Source organism: Lathamus discolor, chromosome 1, assembly GCF_037157495.1.
Source record: "Lathamus discolor isolate bLatDis1 chromosome 1, bLatDis1.hap1, whole genome shotgun sequence".
Lineage (NCBI taxonomy): Eukaryota > Metazoa > Chordata > Aves > Psittaciformes > Psittacidae > Lathamus > Lathamus discolor.
In genome coordinates, this window is record NC_088884.1 from 163,077,709 (window position 1) to 163,090,927 (window position 13,219).

The following is a 13,219-nucleotide window of genomic DNA, read 5'->3' on the forward strand; positions in this document are numbered from 1 at the left end:
TAGTTTTAATCCAGACAGCTCTGTCAAAAGAGCACCGTTAACTCCATGGCGGGGAAGGAGCTGGGGGAGCCTAGGGAGGAATCCCTGCAGGAACCTCATGTGCCCACGGCAGGCCAGAGTCAGAGACCAGCTGCTGCTAAAATGTTGTGACAGAGATGATGGCCCAAAGTGTTTTCTGGGAGGAAAGGGGCTGTTTTTATTAAGCAGGTCATGGCAGTCGGACCATGCCCTAGAGGTTTGTGTGGGGAATTCTGGATGGGGCTTGGAGCAACCTGGTCTAGTTGAAGATGTCCCTGCTCATTGCAAGAGGGGTTGGACTAGATGAGCTTTAAAGTTCCTTTCCAATCCAAGCCACTCTATGATTCTGACTTATTGTATGGGCTTGGAAGCAGGAGCATCATGAGACATTGCAACCAAGCTGAGGAAGGGTGATGAAGAGCAAAAGCACCGAGGTGAATATACACTTTCAAGGGGAAGTAGAGAGGTTGTGGCAAGGTTTAGGCTGCTCATGTGGAAGAAATGTGAACACAAGAGGGTTAGGGTTGGTGGGGTCTCTGGTTAGCAGGATGCAAGACCACAGGGTATCCCAGGGACCTCACTCAAGTTTCCACGGGCAATAGCATCTGTCTTGGTTAGGATGGCAGAGGACAGGTCCCTACTGCTGGCATCCACTCTAGACAGTTCATCAAAGCTGGATTTTGTGTTTGCCTTGGACATAAGTTAGAAGCCTCTGAGCACAGGGACAAGGGACTGAGTGTGGCTGCAAGGATGCGATGCTCTGCCTTCAACAGGCAGCCTGGTCCAGGCAGCCTTGTACAAACCCAACACCAACATACAACTGTAGGTAGCAAACCGTGGGAGACAGAAAGCAAGCTGTTAACCATCATAGCAGCATCACTCACTACTCTTCAGAGAGCTCCTGTGTGGGATAACAGGTGAAGGAGAGCTCTAGCTAAACCTCTACGATCCCTCCTAAGTCCTCCTTCAAATCTCTTTGCTGTCTACTCTTTAAGCATTTGCCACTGGAGACCCATACAACAGCTATAACCACCTCCTCTGTTCCTATGTGAAACTGTGGCTGTGAGGACACGAGCTTGCAGAATATCTGGACACGCTGTTGTTTCTGTGCACAACCTCTCAGGCCCTTAGGACATTCCCACTGGGCTTCGTGGTGTTTTCCCTGCTGTAAATTACCAGTCTAAACTGGAGACCTTGTTGGACATCTCTAGAGACAGCAAGTGTTAAAAGAAACAGAACAGAAATTATTCTGTTTCTCAAGTCTCTATCCAAAAGAGAAGTGAGAGCATAAAAGATTTCATGGGATGAATCTTGACTACTAAGCCAAACCATGCCAGCTGTCAGCCAAGACATCCAACAACCAACTTAGCTATGCAAGGAGGCATCATACTGCATGACGCTGCAAGAGTTGGGACTACCGCCACTCATACACTCTTGCTTGATAAAGGAAACCTAGAGTGGCAGGAGGGCTAGCAACTTCTTTCCCTGAGCCTCTGAACAGTCTGGCTTTGACTAGAAAACCCAGACAGGAGATGTTCAAACAACTGACCCCATAGAGCAGGCATCAGCTTCATATGGGCAAGGGTTTGTGGGGCTGCAAAGCAGGGTTCACGCAATGAGGTTGGTCAGGAGCAAAGAGGACTACAGGAAGACAAGTCCCACCACCACATAGAAGTAAAGGGATGCTTTGAAATCAAAGTAACTGAAGTCTTTACACCAAAATAAGGAAACCAGACGAGCTTTTTTTCCCTTTTTTAAAAAAAAAAAGGATACATCATTGAGTGTATTTTTCCAAGCTTGCTGGACATTGTACTGAAGCACTGTAAAGCTGTCAGAGAAATCACATAGTTTTTTCTGTTGTCAACTAAAGCGTGCTTTTATGGTGTCAATTAGCCACAAATTAGGAACACACATCACTTGTCTGAGAATGAATTACCATACAACCCAATACACATAACTGTCATTGCCCCGATGAGGAGCCTGTCAGACTGTCCTATCCAGCCATAAAGGAAGCTTCGTGTTCAGTTGTGTTCCGTTCTGCAAGCGTGCTTCTTTCAAGTGCTGCAGTGCTACAGTGTGAGGGGAAACGGGGTCATTGGTATTACTGCTCTGACATGCAAACCTGGACGTGAACCAGCGTGTAAAATGCAGTTACATAGGTGGAAAGAGTTCGTGTAAGCTGGGATGGCACAAGTGCTTGGATCTACAACAGAGCCTATAGCTGCTGTGATGTTTGATAGAGGAGTGCAGCCAATGTCATCTTTACATAGTCTATTGCGTGCCCTCCACAGACCTTAGAGCCCTTTTTGAAGGTGGAGAGCCACAGTCTGATAAAGTTTTAAGGGTTTTTTGTCTGTTTGGTTGGTTGGGAGGGTTTCTTTTCCTTTCCTTTTAACAGATGGGGAAACTGAGGCACAGAAAGGTGGTGTGACTTGCCCACAGTTGGTAGTAGACCTTGACCCCCCCCCAGTCTTGCTCACAGCTTTTCAGCTCCCGCTTGGGACATGATGAGAAGGAGGGGCTGCTCACTTTGTTCCCAATGCAAGAACCTCAGCTCCTCCAAGGGCAAGGGGAAGAGATGTCACTCTCAGCGGTGGCATGGGGGGACAATGGCACGCATGGTTTCCACCAGCCCCAGGAGGCAAGAGAAGCAAGGAACCTGAAATGGAGAGGCAGGGATTTGTCGGTCAGGCACTGAGTGAGAGGACGCGGCTCTACAGGATGCATTCGTGCCTCTCTGTGGCTTTCAGGGCCTCGTGCATGCTGGCGGCGGAGAGCCTCCTGTTGATGTTCCTGTACCTGCACCTCAGGAGGTTCCAGAAAGTAGTCCTCAAGTCTCGGTTAAAGAAAGCGTAAATCAAAGGGTTGATGAGGGAGTTGGTGTATCCCAACCAGAGCAGAGTCCTCTCCAGCCTCAGGGGCATGCAGCTGCAGCGGATGCCACAGATGAAAGGCCGAGCTGTTGACATCAAGAAGAAGGGAAGCCAGCAAAAGGTGAATGCCCCCACGATAATGCCGAGGGTCCTGGCTGCTTTCTGCTCCCGTTTGAAGATGGAAATGTTCTTTCGGTCTTGCCGGAGCAGTTTGGAGAGCGTGGCGCATTCCTCCACCGCTTTGGTGCGCTTGGAGCTGTGGTGGTGGCTCCGGTTGGAAGCCTCCAGGCAATAGACACCTTCCTCTTCATAGTGCTTGGGGAAGTTCATGAAGCGATGCTTCTCGGCGCTGACCTTGGCTGCTTTGTAGATCCGGCTGTACATGACGAGCATGACCGCCATGGGGATGTAGAAGGCAACCCCTGTGGAGTACACTGTGTACCCAAAGTCCTGGCTGATGAGACAGACTCTTTCCACGGTGACGTTCTTGGCCCAGCCAAAAAGAGGAGGAAGAGTGATGGAGGCAGAGAGGAGCCAGACGATGAAGACCATCTTGGCCATCAACTTCCCGTTTTGTCTCACGGGGTAGGTCAGCGGCCGAGTGATCCCCAGATACCTGGAAAAGACAAGAGTTGCAAAGGGTTAGGAGGGTTGCAAAGTGTGAGTGGTGTTGGGGTGGGTTTCATGTCCAATCACAAGTTAATGCTCCATCACAAGGCAAGAAATTAGATCACCAAATAGAAACGTACACAGGGTTGTAAAGCTAGAGTATCTTCTGTAGAGCCTTTCAGCTCCCTTTCCTGAACACTTTGTTTCAGCTATTCCCCACTGCTTTCTTGTACCCCTTCCATACATGATGTGTCATTTAATTGCTGAGTGCAGCCCAAGCTCCACACGGTTTTCTAAGGGATAAAAATGCTATTAAAAAGCTCAGCTTTCCATCAGAACTCGTTTGTACAGGGAACATGCAACAGCTTCCAGACATGGGGTTGGATTAGATGACCTTTGAAGGTCCCTTCTAACCCAAACTATTCTATGATTCTACGGCATGAGACTCACTCCTGACTGCTGCCTTCCTAGGGAAGCACACATGAGTGGTGTGAGTGATCCACAGAGTAATACTTGCACCAGGATACACCAGGACCGGCTCCGAATGAAATGAATAGACCCATACCAGGGAAGTGGGAAGGACAGCACCCTTCTCTTATTTTTCCAGGCAAATTTGGAGCAATCTCACCTTTGTGAATACTAAAGGATGTGTCTGGATGGGCACAGAAAGCGGAGCTAACGATCAGGTGATGGACTAAGATGCAAGACTGATAGCTCTTCACACACCTTCTTTAAGCCAATGGGACCCATGGGAGACACCACTGTCAGCAGCACACCCCATCACTCCCCTCTCTATCACAGAATAGTTAGGGTTGGAAAGGACCTCAAGAGCATCCAGTTCCAGTCCCCCTGCCATGGGCAGGAACACCTCACACTAAACCATGCCACCCAAGGCCAGCGTGTAGTATTAGAACAAACCTACTGTTCCTGCAACATCTACTCGTGATGACCTCTGGAAGCCAAGACAAGAGAGACATAAACAGCTCGAGCTGTCTGCTCCCTTGCATGGCCCATAGCTCCTGAAGTGATGGCATCCAGCCCTCCCTTGAGAGTAAAATAAGAGGAGTTCCAAGTAACAGAGTTCAAAAGCATGTGGTGACCCATAGATCTGCACATCCTGATGCCTGGAGATAGGTGTTACCTTCTTATCTTGACTGAAAGGATCTGGAGAGTGCATCAACCATCAGCTCCTGGTTATGGTTGTGTGATTTTGAACCCCAGGCTACAGGGTATGATTTTAAATCATCCCCAGCCTTGATTGAGAGGGGTTTTGTGGCTAAGAAATGGTGTCAACTGTTAGTAAATTATAATTGCAAACCCATAAATCAGCAGGGGAATGGCCACTGCCAGCCAATGTTCCCTCTGAAAAACATCTGCCTGCTGTTCAGCCTCAATCAATCCAGCAAAAACCTCTTTCAACTCATATGGGTTTCTTCTATGCTATGGCCTTTTTGATCCAAACCTGCTGTCAGGAATATGTAGGCATTTTTAGGCAGGATCACACCACCTCTTAACTGCTCTTGGATAAGCTGGCAATCCAAAGGGGCAGTGAGAACAGAAGCTGTGTGGATACTTTTCGAAGCTGTTCAAGGGAAGAATGGGCTTTTCTGCCCCAAAAGGAACATTTCTGGAGTGACTTTCAGCTCTGTTGTATCATTATTTCCTTTCTGAGAACCAGCCTCATTGCAGGTGTTTGGAGATTTTTTATTCCCTGATTATTTCCCTTTTCCAGATCATTCCCCAAGATTGGAAATAAAGTAAAAATAAATCCAATTCACCCTCGCCTCCCGACTGCTAAATAAATTCCAAGCCCAAAGTGCTCTCCCCTGCCTCCCTGATCAAATGAATTTGAATTCATTCACTGACTTATTCTTCTCCTGTTTTCCCCTGTATTTCCTTTATCTGGCCTTAGAAACAAAACCCAAGCAAAACCCTCCACGACCACCTTTGTTGCTTTGATACCCAGCAGCATGGTGAAGGAGATGTGGACAACAGGGCTGGGTTTTGGTGCTGTTCTTCCAATACACACCATTATCCCCTTCCCTGCCCATGGCAGGGGGTTTGAACTGGATGATCTTAAGGTCATTCCAACCCAAACCTTTCTATGATTCTATGATTCTGTGATTCTCTCTATATATATTCTATATAGAATCATAGAATGGTTTGGGTTGGAAATCTTCCTGTGTTAGGAAGGGGCTATAGATGAAGAAAAGAGTTGATGTCCTCTAAGCTGGGAGAAAACCATACCCATGCTGTTGCATCTGCAAATTCAGCACCTAAAAATATCACTCATCTCTATATCCCGAGCTGAGAACTTTGCAAACTAATATATGCTATGTGGTGCGATATCCTTTATTATGCTATTACTGGGTTTCCTTGTAGAAGCTGATCCACTCGGGATTTGCCGGAAACTTCAAGGAATTTACACGCTAGCCAAGCCAAATGCACAGTGACAAGATTTAAAACGCAGGCAAAGCTGACACGTTCCATCTGCGGGTGGAGGAAATTGGGCTGTTTTGAGGTCTTTGCTTATCATTCCGATGCGAGCGGGAAGACCTCAAAATAGGCCAGCGTTTAGAGCAGTGCGGGAGGCGAGATTGCACAAGCATGCCATGAAATTCAAATCAAATTCTCTCCCTTCAGTTCTTTTTCCCCTGTTGTTTTTCCTTTAGTCGCGTCTGTCTTGTTGTTAATCAAGTTTAGTGGTAATCAGGTAACAAAAGCCAGCTCCCGGAGCACTGATTTGTGCCGCTTTGTAGGATCCCCCCCTGTGCAGAGCTGATTGTGCAGCCACTTGTTCCTCGTGCAATAGACTCCTTCCATATCCGTGGATGTCTTGGCAGCCTGAGTGCTGACCATAGGGTAGGAGGTCTGCCCCAAGCCGTGCTGCACCATCAACCCCATGGATGAGCCAATTCAGCGCACTTAGAGTAAGATCAACGTTAATTCTTGAATCCTTCTGTCAAGGATTAAATAATAAAGGAAAACAAAAGCTCTCCAAGGTTCCCTTCTCTCCATCCTGCAGCTGGGGAAGGACAAACCTCTGCACACACAGGTAGGCTGAGCCCAAATGAACCCAGAGTTGGGGTTTTTGGACCCCACAGTTTTCTTGCTCAGTCTCTCCTGGCCCTATTTAAACTCCACACCTGATTTCCAAGCTGATGCTATGCCTGCCCCATCCTGATGAAGGAGAGGGATGTGGAGGCTTCATCTGTCCATGTCCTAAGCCAGGCTTCGTGGGAGCATCCCATGGGTGCATCCCAGCTCCCTGGAGATGCAATGCAGTGATGTATAGGGCCTGGGACATGTTCAGATGAAGGACAAGGGAAAGGCAAGCCAGCAAAATGCTGCGCAGGTTTCATCCCACCAGGTCTTTTGGGAGGCATTTTTTCTAGGGAAGGCATAGCCAATTTGGGTTAGATCATCTGATTTTGGGTAAAAAATACCTGCCAAGGAGATGGGAGAGCCCCAGTAGGGCTGCCTGGGAAATGGATGGAGACCTTTTCTCCATTAGGAAAACCTGAAGTGATATGTGGGGTTTGGGAGCTTCTTTTGTCAGCCACTTGGCATTTTTACAGAGAGCTTCATCAAAAGCTGAACAGCCAAAAGGGGTTTTTCCCTTGTCATCTTGTTTTTGCTCTGTAGCATTAAAGAATCCGTAGCATTGTCAGGCTTTTCTATAAGAAAAATGTAAGAGAAAAATGGATGTTTCCAGCATATTTCTTCTCAGACTCAAAAGAAAATCAATCAAATCTGCCTTCAGCCCAGATTAGTTCTACCAGCTCCAATCGAGAGGCTTTTAGAAAGCATTCTGCATTAATAACCAATAACAGCAGCCTACATGTTAATAGGGCTCATCATCTTGGGCAAACCAAGCCCTTTGTATATATAGCTACCCAAATATGACGACACTTCAGCCATCAATAAAACCCAACCTCCTCTTTGGCAGAACGAGGCAGGTACCTACAGTGCTGACCAAGTTGGCTTTGAGGACAGAATGAGAGGAGATATTTATACTTCCGAGAAGCACCAGATCTGCTCCTTTTGTCTCTTGCAGGGCAGGAGGAACAGCTTGCTATCATCACTGGGCGGGGGGGAATTTCAGTTAGTGCCTTGCTGAGATGAAAAGTCATTTCATCTCTTCAGGCTCTCTGCAAACTCAGCTATCTGTTCGCTTTAGCTCTGTGGTTGGCTTTGCTTTGTAGCATCAGAGAAAGGGAAAAGTGTGTGCTTTTGGAGATGGTTCCATCAGGAACTAAAGCAAAAACTTGCCCATCCCAAGTTCGGAGAAGAAGGACATCCAGGAGTGGTCCTGTATCTGCTCTCTCCCTCAATCCATCTCCATCAACTGCCTTGCTGGAGCTGTGGGGATGATGGGTTGATGCGGAGCAATGGTGACTTACAGGATGCTCAAGATACTGCCCTGGGATAATTCACCACAACTCACAGCCCATTCCTAGGGGCTGTTGAAGTGGAAAGCAGCAGGATGGTGCCCCAGTCCCCTCTTCCTCCTTTGCACATCAGAGAGCATCCCAATTATTCCCATTACCTCCTGCACTTGGAGCATGCCCTTCTTCCCACCTAGAGCCAAGGTGGCACAGCGCACCCCTTCCTATGCCCTGCCAGCCCTCCTTCTGCTCAAAACACAACCTTTGCTCTTTTCCTCTTTCCACAGCTAAAAACGCATCTTGGGCAATTGCCCTCCAACTGCACAACTTCCACCATCAGGTATCTGGAAGCTCTGGGAGCAAACAGTGATGCTGTAGCCCATCTGGGCTCCCAGCATGGTGCAGTTGCTGTGCAAATGCACCCCAAGAACAAGCCCAAGAAGACTCAGGCTCTATGGCAGCTTCTTGTATCTCAGATTCTTTCTTCATCCGCCTGCTGAGAGGTCTGAGGGAACCTGCTCCCTCCAGCATTTCCTTTTCTGCAGCTCCATTCTCCTCTAAACCACCCAAAAGGGATGGTGGGGATCGCATGGCCGGCAGCTGGAGAAGGTACAGCAGAAATCATGGAATGGTTTGGGATGAAGGGACCTGAAAGCTCCTCCAGCTCCAACCCCTGCCACGGGCAGGGACCCCTTCCACTGGAGCAGCTTGCTCCAAGCCCCTGTGTCCAACCTGGCCTTGAGCACTGCCAGGGATGGGGCAGGAGATGGATGAGCATTTGAGGGCCATGGGACATGGGGCTCAGTGTCGCTGTGGGGTGGGAAGTTTTTCCCTCCCTGCAGCTCAGCGCTGGCAGCAAGAGTTTTGCAGCAAGGACTTGAATCTGCCCCATTCCTGGGCTCCTCTGAGCTGCTCCCGCTTAAGCCAAGGGTTCCAGTTATGCAGATGCAACTCGTGTCCATCCTGCATGGAACACTTTCCTACCCATTGTCTTCCCAATGACCATCAGCACTGGATCCCCCCATGCTGGTAACCCAGAAACCTTCTGCCTGGTCCCATTTCAATGGGGAAAGATAAACTGATGCCAACCCCAGGCACCTGCCTGCACGCAAACGTGATGGACAATGGGAATCAATTGCAATGACGTTTATGAAAGGTCGGTCCCATTTGTTTGCATGTTTGCAAGAGGCTTTCTCCAGGGGATGAGATGAGATGGGATGGGGTCAGTGGAGGGAAAAGTCTTTTGCCAAAGGATGGGATCAGTGGGAAGGGGAAAGGTGAAAGGGATGGGAAAAGGAAGGGGGAAAGGGAAGGGGGAAAAGGGAAGGGGAAAAAGGAAAAGGGGAAAAAGGAAAAGGGGGAAGAGGGGGAAAAAAGAAGAGGGGAAAAAAGGAAGAGGGGAAAAAGGAAGGGGAAAAAGGAAAAGGGGAAAAAGGAAAAGGGGGAAGGAAGGGGGAAAAGGAAGAGGGGAAAAAGGAAAAGGGGAAAAAGCAAGGGGGAAATGGAATGGGAAAAAGGAAGGGGAAAACGGAAGGGGGAAATGGAAGGCAAAATTCTAAAGCACATCCACTTTGATCAGTGTGTAGCTGCCTCCCTGCTCCTCCCTCTTCAAGAGGAAGCATTGACATGTTCCATTACTGCATTTACTCTCTCCTCTCTACCAGAAACAGCCTCTGTCAGCTCTGGACACTCACCTGCCTTCTGTACAGACAGGCTTTTCATTAGGAAAAGCCAGGTCAGCAGAAGAGCTGGACCTTGCCATGGGTCCTGGGAGTGACTGCACTTTCAACCAGCAGTGCTGAGCTGAGCAGGGCAAAGGCAGCTCCTAGGGGAGCAGCAGCTTATGGGGTGAGGACTTTGGGGCAGAACTTGCTGTTCGCCTGATGGGGGTAACATCACTCACCATCAGCAGGACTGGCTCTGTCACCCCGTTTCACACCTGGGCAGGGTGAGCGTAGCTAAAGGCATGCAGCTCGTATGCAGCCTCCTGCCTCTGAGCTGCTTATCACAGCCCAGCGCAGCGGTGCCAGCATAAACCCAAACCAAGCCCGGTGAAAGCCAGCACGTGCGTCAGCTCTGCCCCACCGGCTCGTCACCGCCATGTCCCCGCTGACGCAGGCTGCTATAATTAGAGCCACGGAGGTGCTGACTTGCTCGAGTCCTGCCAGTTTGTCTTAGCCTTTCCCTCCCAGCCTCAGGTGTGGGAGATGAAGGCAGCAAAGCCTCACAAATGCCTGCACTGGGCTCACACAGGGCTTCTGGGGATCGGGATGGGGTGGAGGGAGCTGATGACATCCCTTAGATGAGCTCTTAGGCAGAAGCTCTTCCCTGGGAGGGTGCTGAGGCGCTGGCACAGGGTGCCCAGAGAAGCTGTGGCTGCCCCATCCCTGGCAGTGCTCAAGGCCAGGTTGGACACAGGGGCTTGGAGCAAGCTGCTCCAGTGGAAGGGGTCCCTGCCTGTGGCAGGGGGCTAGAACTCGATGATCTTAAGGTCCTTTGCAACCCAAGCTCTTCTAGGATTCTATGACCCCCAGCAGAGGCAAAACTCCTGGGACCAGCAGTGCATCCCATAGGAGTTGGGTCCAGAAGCCCCATAACCTGGGTTTTCAAAGTGCATCTGTTGGGGGTTTCTGTTTTCTTGAGCAATTTTATCGCCCAGCTTCCTTGCATGGAGAAGGTCAGGTCATGGCTCTATCCTCTAGCTCTGTTCCTCAAGCCAAGGAGTCACAGAATCCCAGCCTGGTTTGTGTTGGAAGGGACCTTAAAGCTCCTCCAGCTCCAACAGGAGCAGCTTGCCCTCCTTGAGCACTGCCAGGGATGGGGCAGCCACAGCTTCTCTGGGCACCCTGTGCCAGCGCCTCAGCACCCTCACAGGGAAGAGCTTCTGCCTAAGAGCTCAGCTCAGTCTCCCCTCGGGCAGGTTCAAGCCATTCCCCTTGGCCTGGCCCTACAGGCCCTTGTCCCAAGCCCCTCTCCAGGTTTCTTACAGGAAGGAAGAGCAATGTGAAACAGATGCCTGGAGGGGGAAGATTAAGCCAGTGACTTAGAGAACCTGCTTGAGAAACCACCTTAAAGAAGCTCTTCCAAAGGGACTGAGGCAACTTAGTACCTACAGAAATCCCTCAGAACCTGAAAAACACAATCAGAAGCATTGGTCCAACCAGGAACATGATTCTGGTGGCCCTCAACCTCCAGAAACACCCTTATATTCGAGCCCACATGAACACATGGCAGGTTCCATGCCCTCCCTTACCTGTCCACGCTGATGATGCACAAGGTCATGATGGAGGCGGTGCAGCACATAACGTCCATGGCGATGAACACATTGCAAAACACCTTCCCAAAGAGCCACTCTCCCCCCACCAGGTCTGTGATGGTGACGAAGGGCATGACAGCGAAGGCCACCGACAGGTCAGCGGCCGCCAGGGACACCACCAGGTAGTTGGAGGGCTGCCGGAGCTTCTTGACGATGCACACGGAGATGATGACCAGCCCGTTGCCAGCGATGGTCATGAGGATGATGATGGAGAGCACGGCTCCGATGACGATCTTCTCGGTGTCCCCATAGAGCAGGATCTCCTCGCCGCAGTCCGTGGCGTTGGTGAGGTTGGAGGAGGGCAGGTCTGGCTCCGTTGGGATGGAGGGTTCCTCAGTCATGAATGGCTTCGGGAGCGGTTTCTGCGCCGGGTGCTGCTGCTGCTCTGCGTTCTCCACGAAGAGAAGGGGATGCTCCAGGAACCGCCTGGGGCTGACCCTCAGCAGCATGCTCCGAGCTCACCGCAGCAGCAGGACTCCCAGCAGTGACACCTCCAGTGACAAACCAGAGCATGGTGTCACAGACAGGGTGAGCGCACAAAATACCCCTCCTCACCCCGACCCCGGCTCTCGCATGGGATGCGGCTGGGTCTCACGTGCTCGGCAAGAAGCTGCTCCCCAAGCCTGCCTTAAAGACACACGGAAGGATGCTCGGGGAAAGCTCCTCTCCACTTTTAAAGGAGCCTGCGTTGCCTGCCTGTTCATCTGCCTGCTTTTCCAGCAGGATAGATACCAGCAGCCCATGGTATAAATGCCCACGGTATGATGTGCTGCTGCTGAGCTGTGCACTTCTCCTGTGCATCCACACATTGAAATCCCATGCAGCCACATGCATATTCTCATATGTGACTATCAAAGAGCATGTGACAACACAAGTGTCAGCCGCAAACGTGTGCACACACATCACCCGCATGCCTTAACACAGGAACTTCAGAGCTGTGCCTGTAAATCCATGCACATGGCATGTCATGGACACACACGACCATACGTACACACAGGAGCGTGGTGCAGAGCTGCAGAGTGCAGAGGGAGTGTATCCGTCACATGCAGCATCCCCGGGGTACCACGCACGGTCAGAGCATCCCAGCCCATGCCCGATGCTGTGAGCATCACCACACACACAGAGCAGAGAAGCACAGAGAGCGGGTACCATGCGTCCACCCCGGGGTATTCACCCCTGTAAGTATTTCCCAGCCATCAACTTTAGGGCAAGGCTCACCCCTACGCCGGGCTCCAAGCATCATGCACATCCTGCATCCTCTGTCTTGTTCCAAAGCCCTTTTTCCCCTTGGAGGGAGTTTCGTTTAAATCAAAGCAGGATTCCAACCCCTTTCTCCCCTTTGCATCCCATTCCTCAGGCTGGGGCCATGGGGGTCCCGCAGTTACCTGTGCCGAGGGGGTGAGACATCCTCCAGGCGAGCCCCTGCGAGCTCCGGGCAGGGAAGGAAGCAAAGAGCCACCCCCGGAGCATCCTTCTCCCCTCCCCGCCTCGCCGGTCCCTCCTACTGCCCTCCCCTCGCCTCTCCCGGGCAGGGACCCAGATGGTCCCCGGCTCCCTCTGAGCCCTCGGGAGCTGCAGGCACCGGGGATGGGGTCTGCAGACACCCCCAGCCCTGCAGCTATGGATGGGGGGGGGGGACACAGTGCGGGGACCTCAAAGGAAAGGCTGGAAGTTGGGAAGATGCGGAGGCAGGAGCAGGAGGAGCAGCCTGAAGCTCGGGAAGCAGGGCACAGAGCGGGGGTACAGAGAAAGGCTGCTTCAAAGCACCATTCCCCATTACTTGCTATGATTGGTATTTAACAGGAGAGGGGTTTAGTCCTTATTCCATGCATTTTTCCATCCCCCTGCTTTTAAGCATCCCTGCCCATGGCAGGGGTTGGAACTGGATGAGCTTAAGGTCCTTTCCAACCCAGACCGTTCTATGATTCATTCAGCTCCGTGCTGAAGAGCAGCAAACAGCCAGGGAGAGGCAGATCCTTAAGGATGAGCCTTTCCCGTATCCCAGAGGAAACAAA

General features: G+C 50.9%; 1 protein-coding gene across 1 annotated transcript; it reads right to left on the bottom strand.

The window, feature by feature from the left end:
- Positions 1-2,268: 2,268 nt before the first annotated feature.
- Positions 2,269-11,653, bottom strand: LOC136007448 (5-hydroxytryptamine receptor 7-like). The gene is made up of 2 exons (XM_065665325.1): positions 11,142-11,653; positions 2,269-3,507 (listed from the first exon to the last, which is right to left on the bottom strand). Exons 1-2 carry the CDS (start codon positions 11,651-11,653, stop codon positions 2,733-2,735), a joined length of 1,287 nt encoding a protein of 428 aa, XP_065521397.1. The 3' UTR covers positions 2,269-2,732.
- Positions 11,654-13,219: the final 1,566 nt, after the last annotated feature.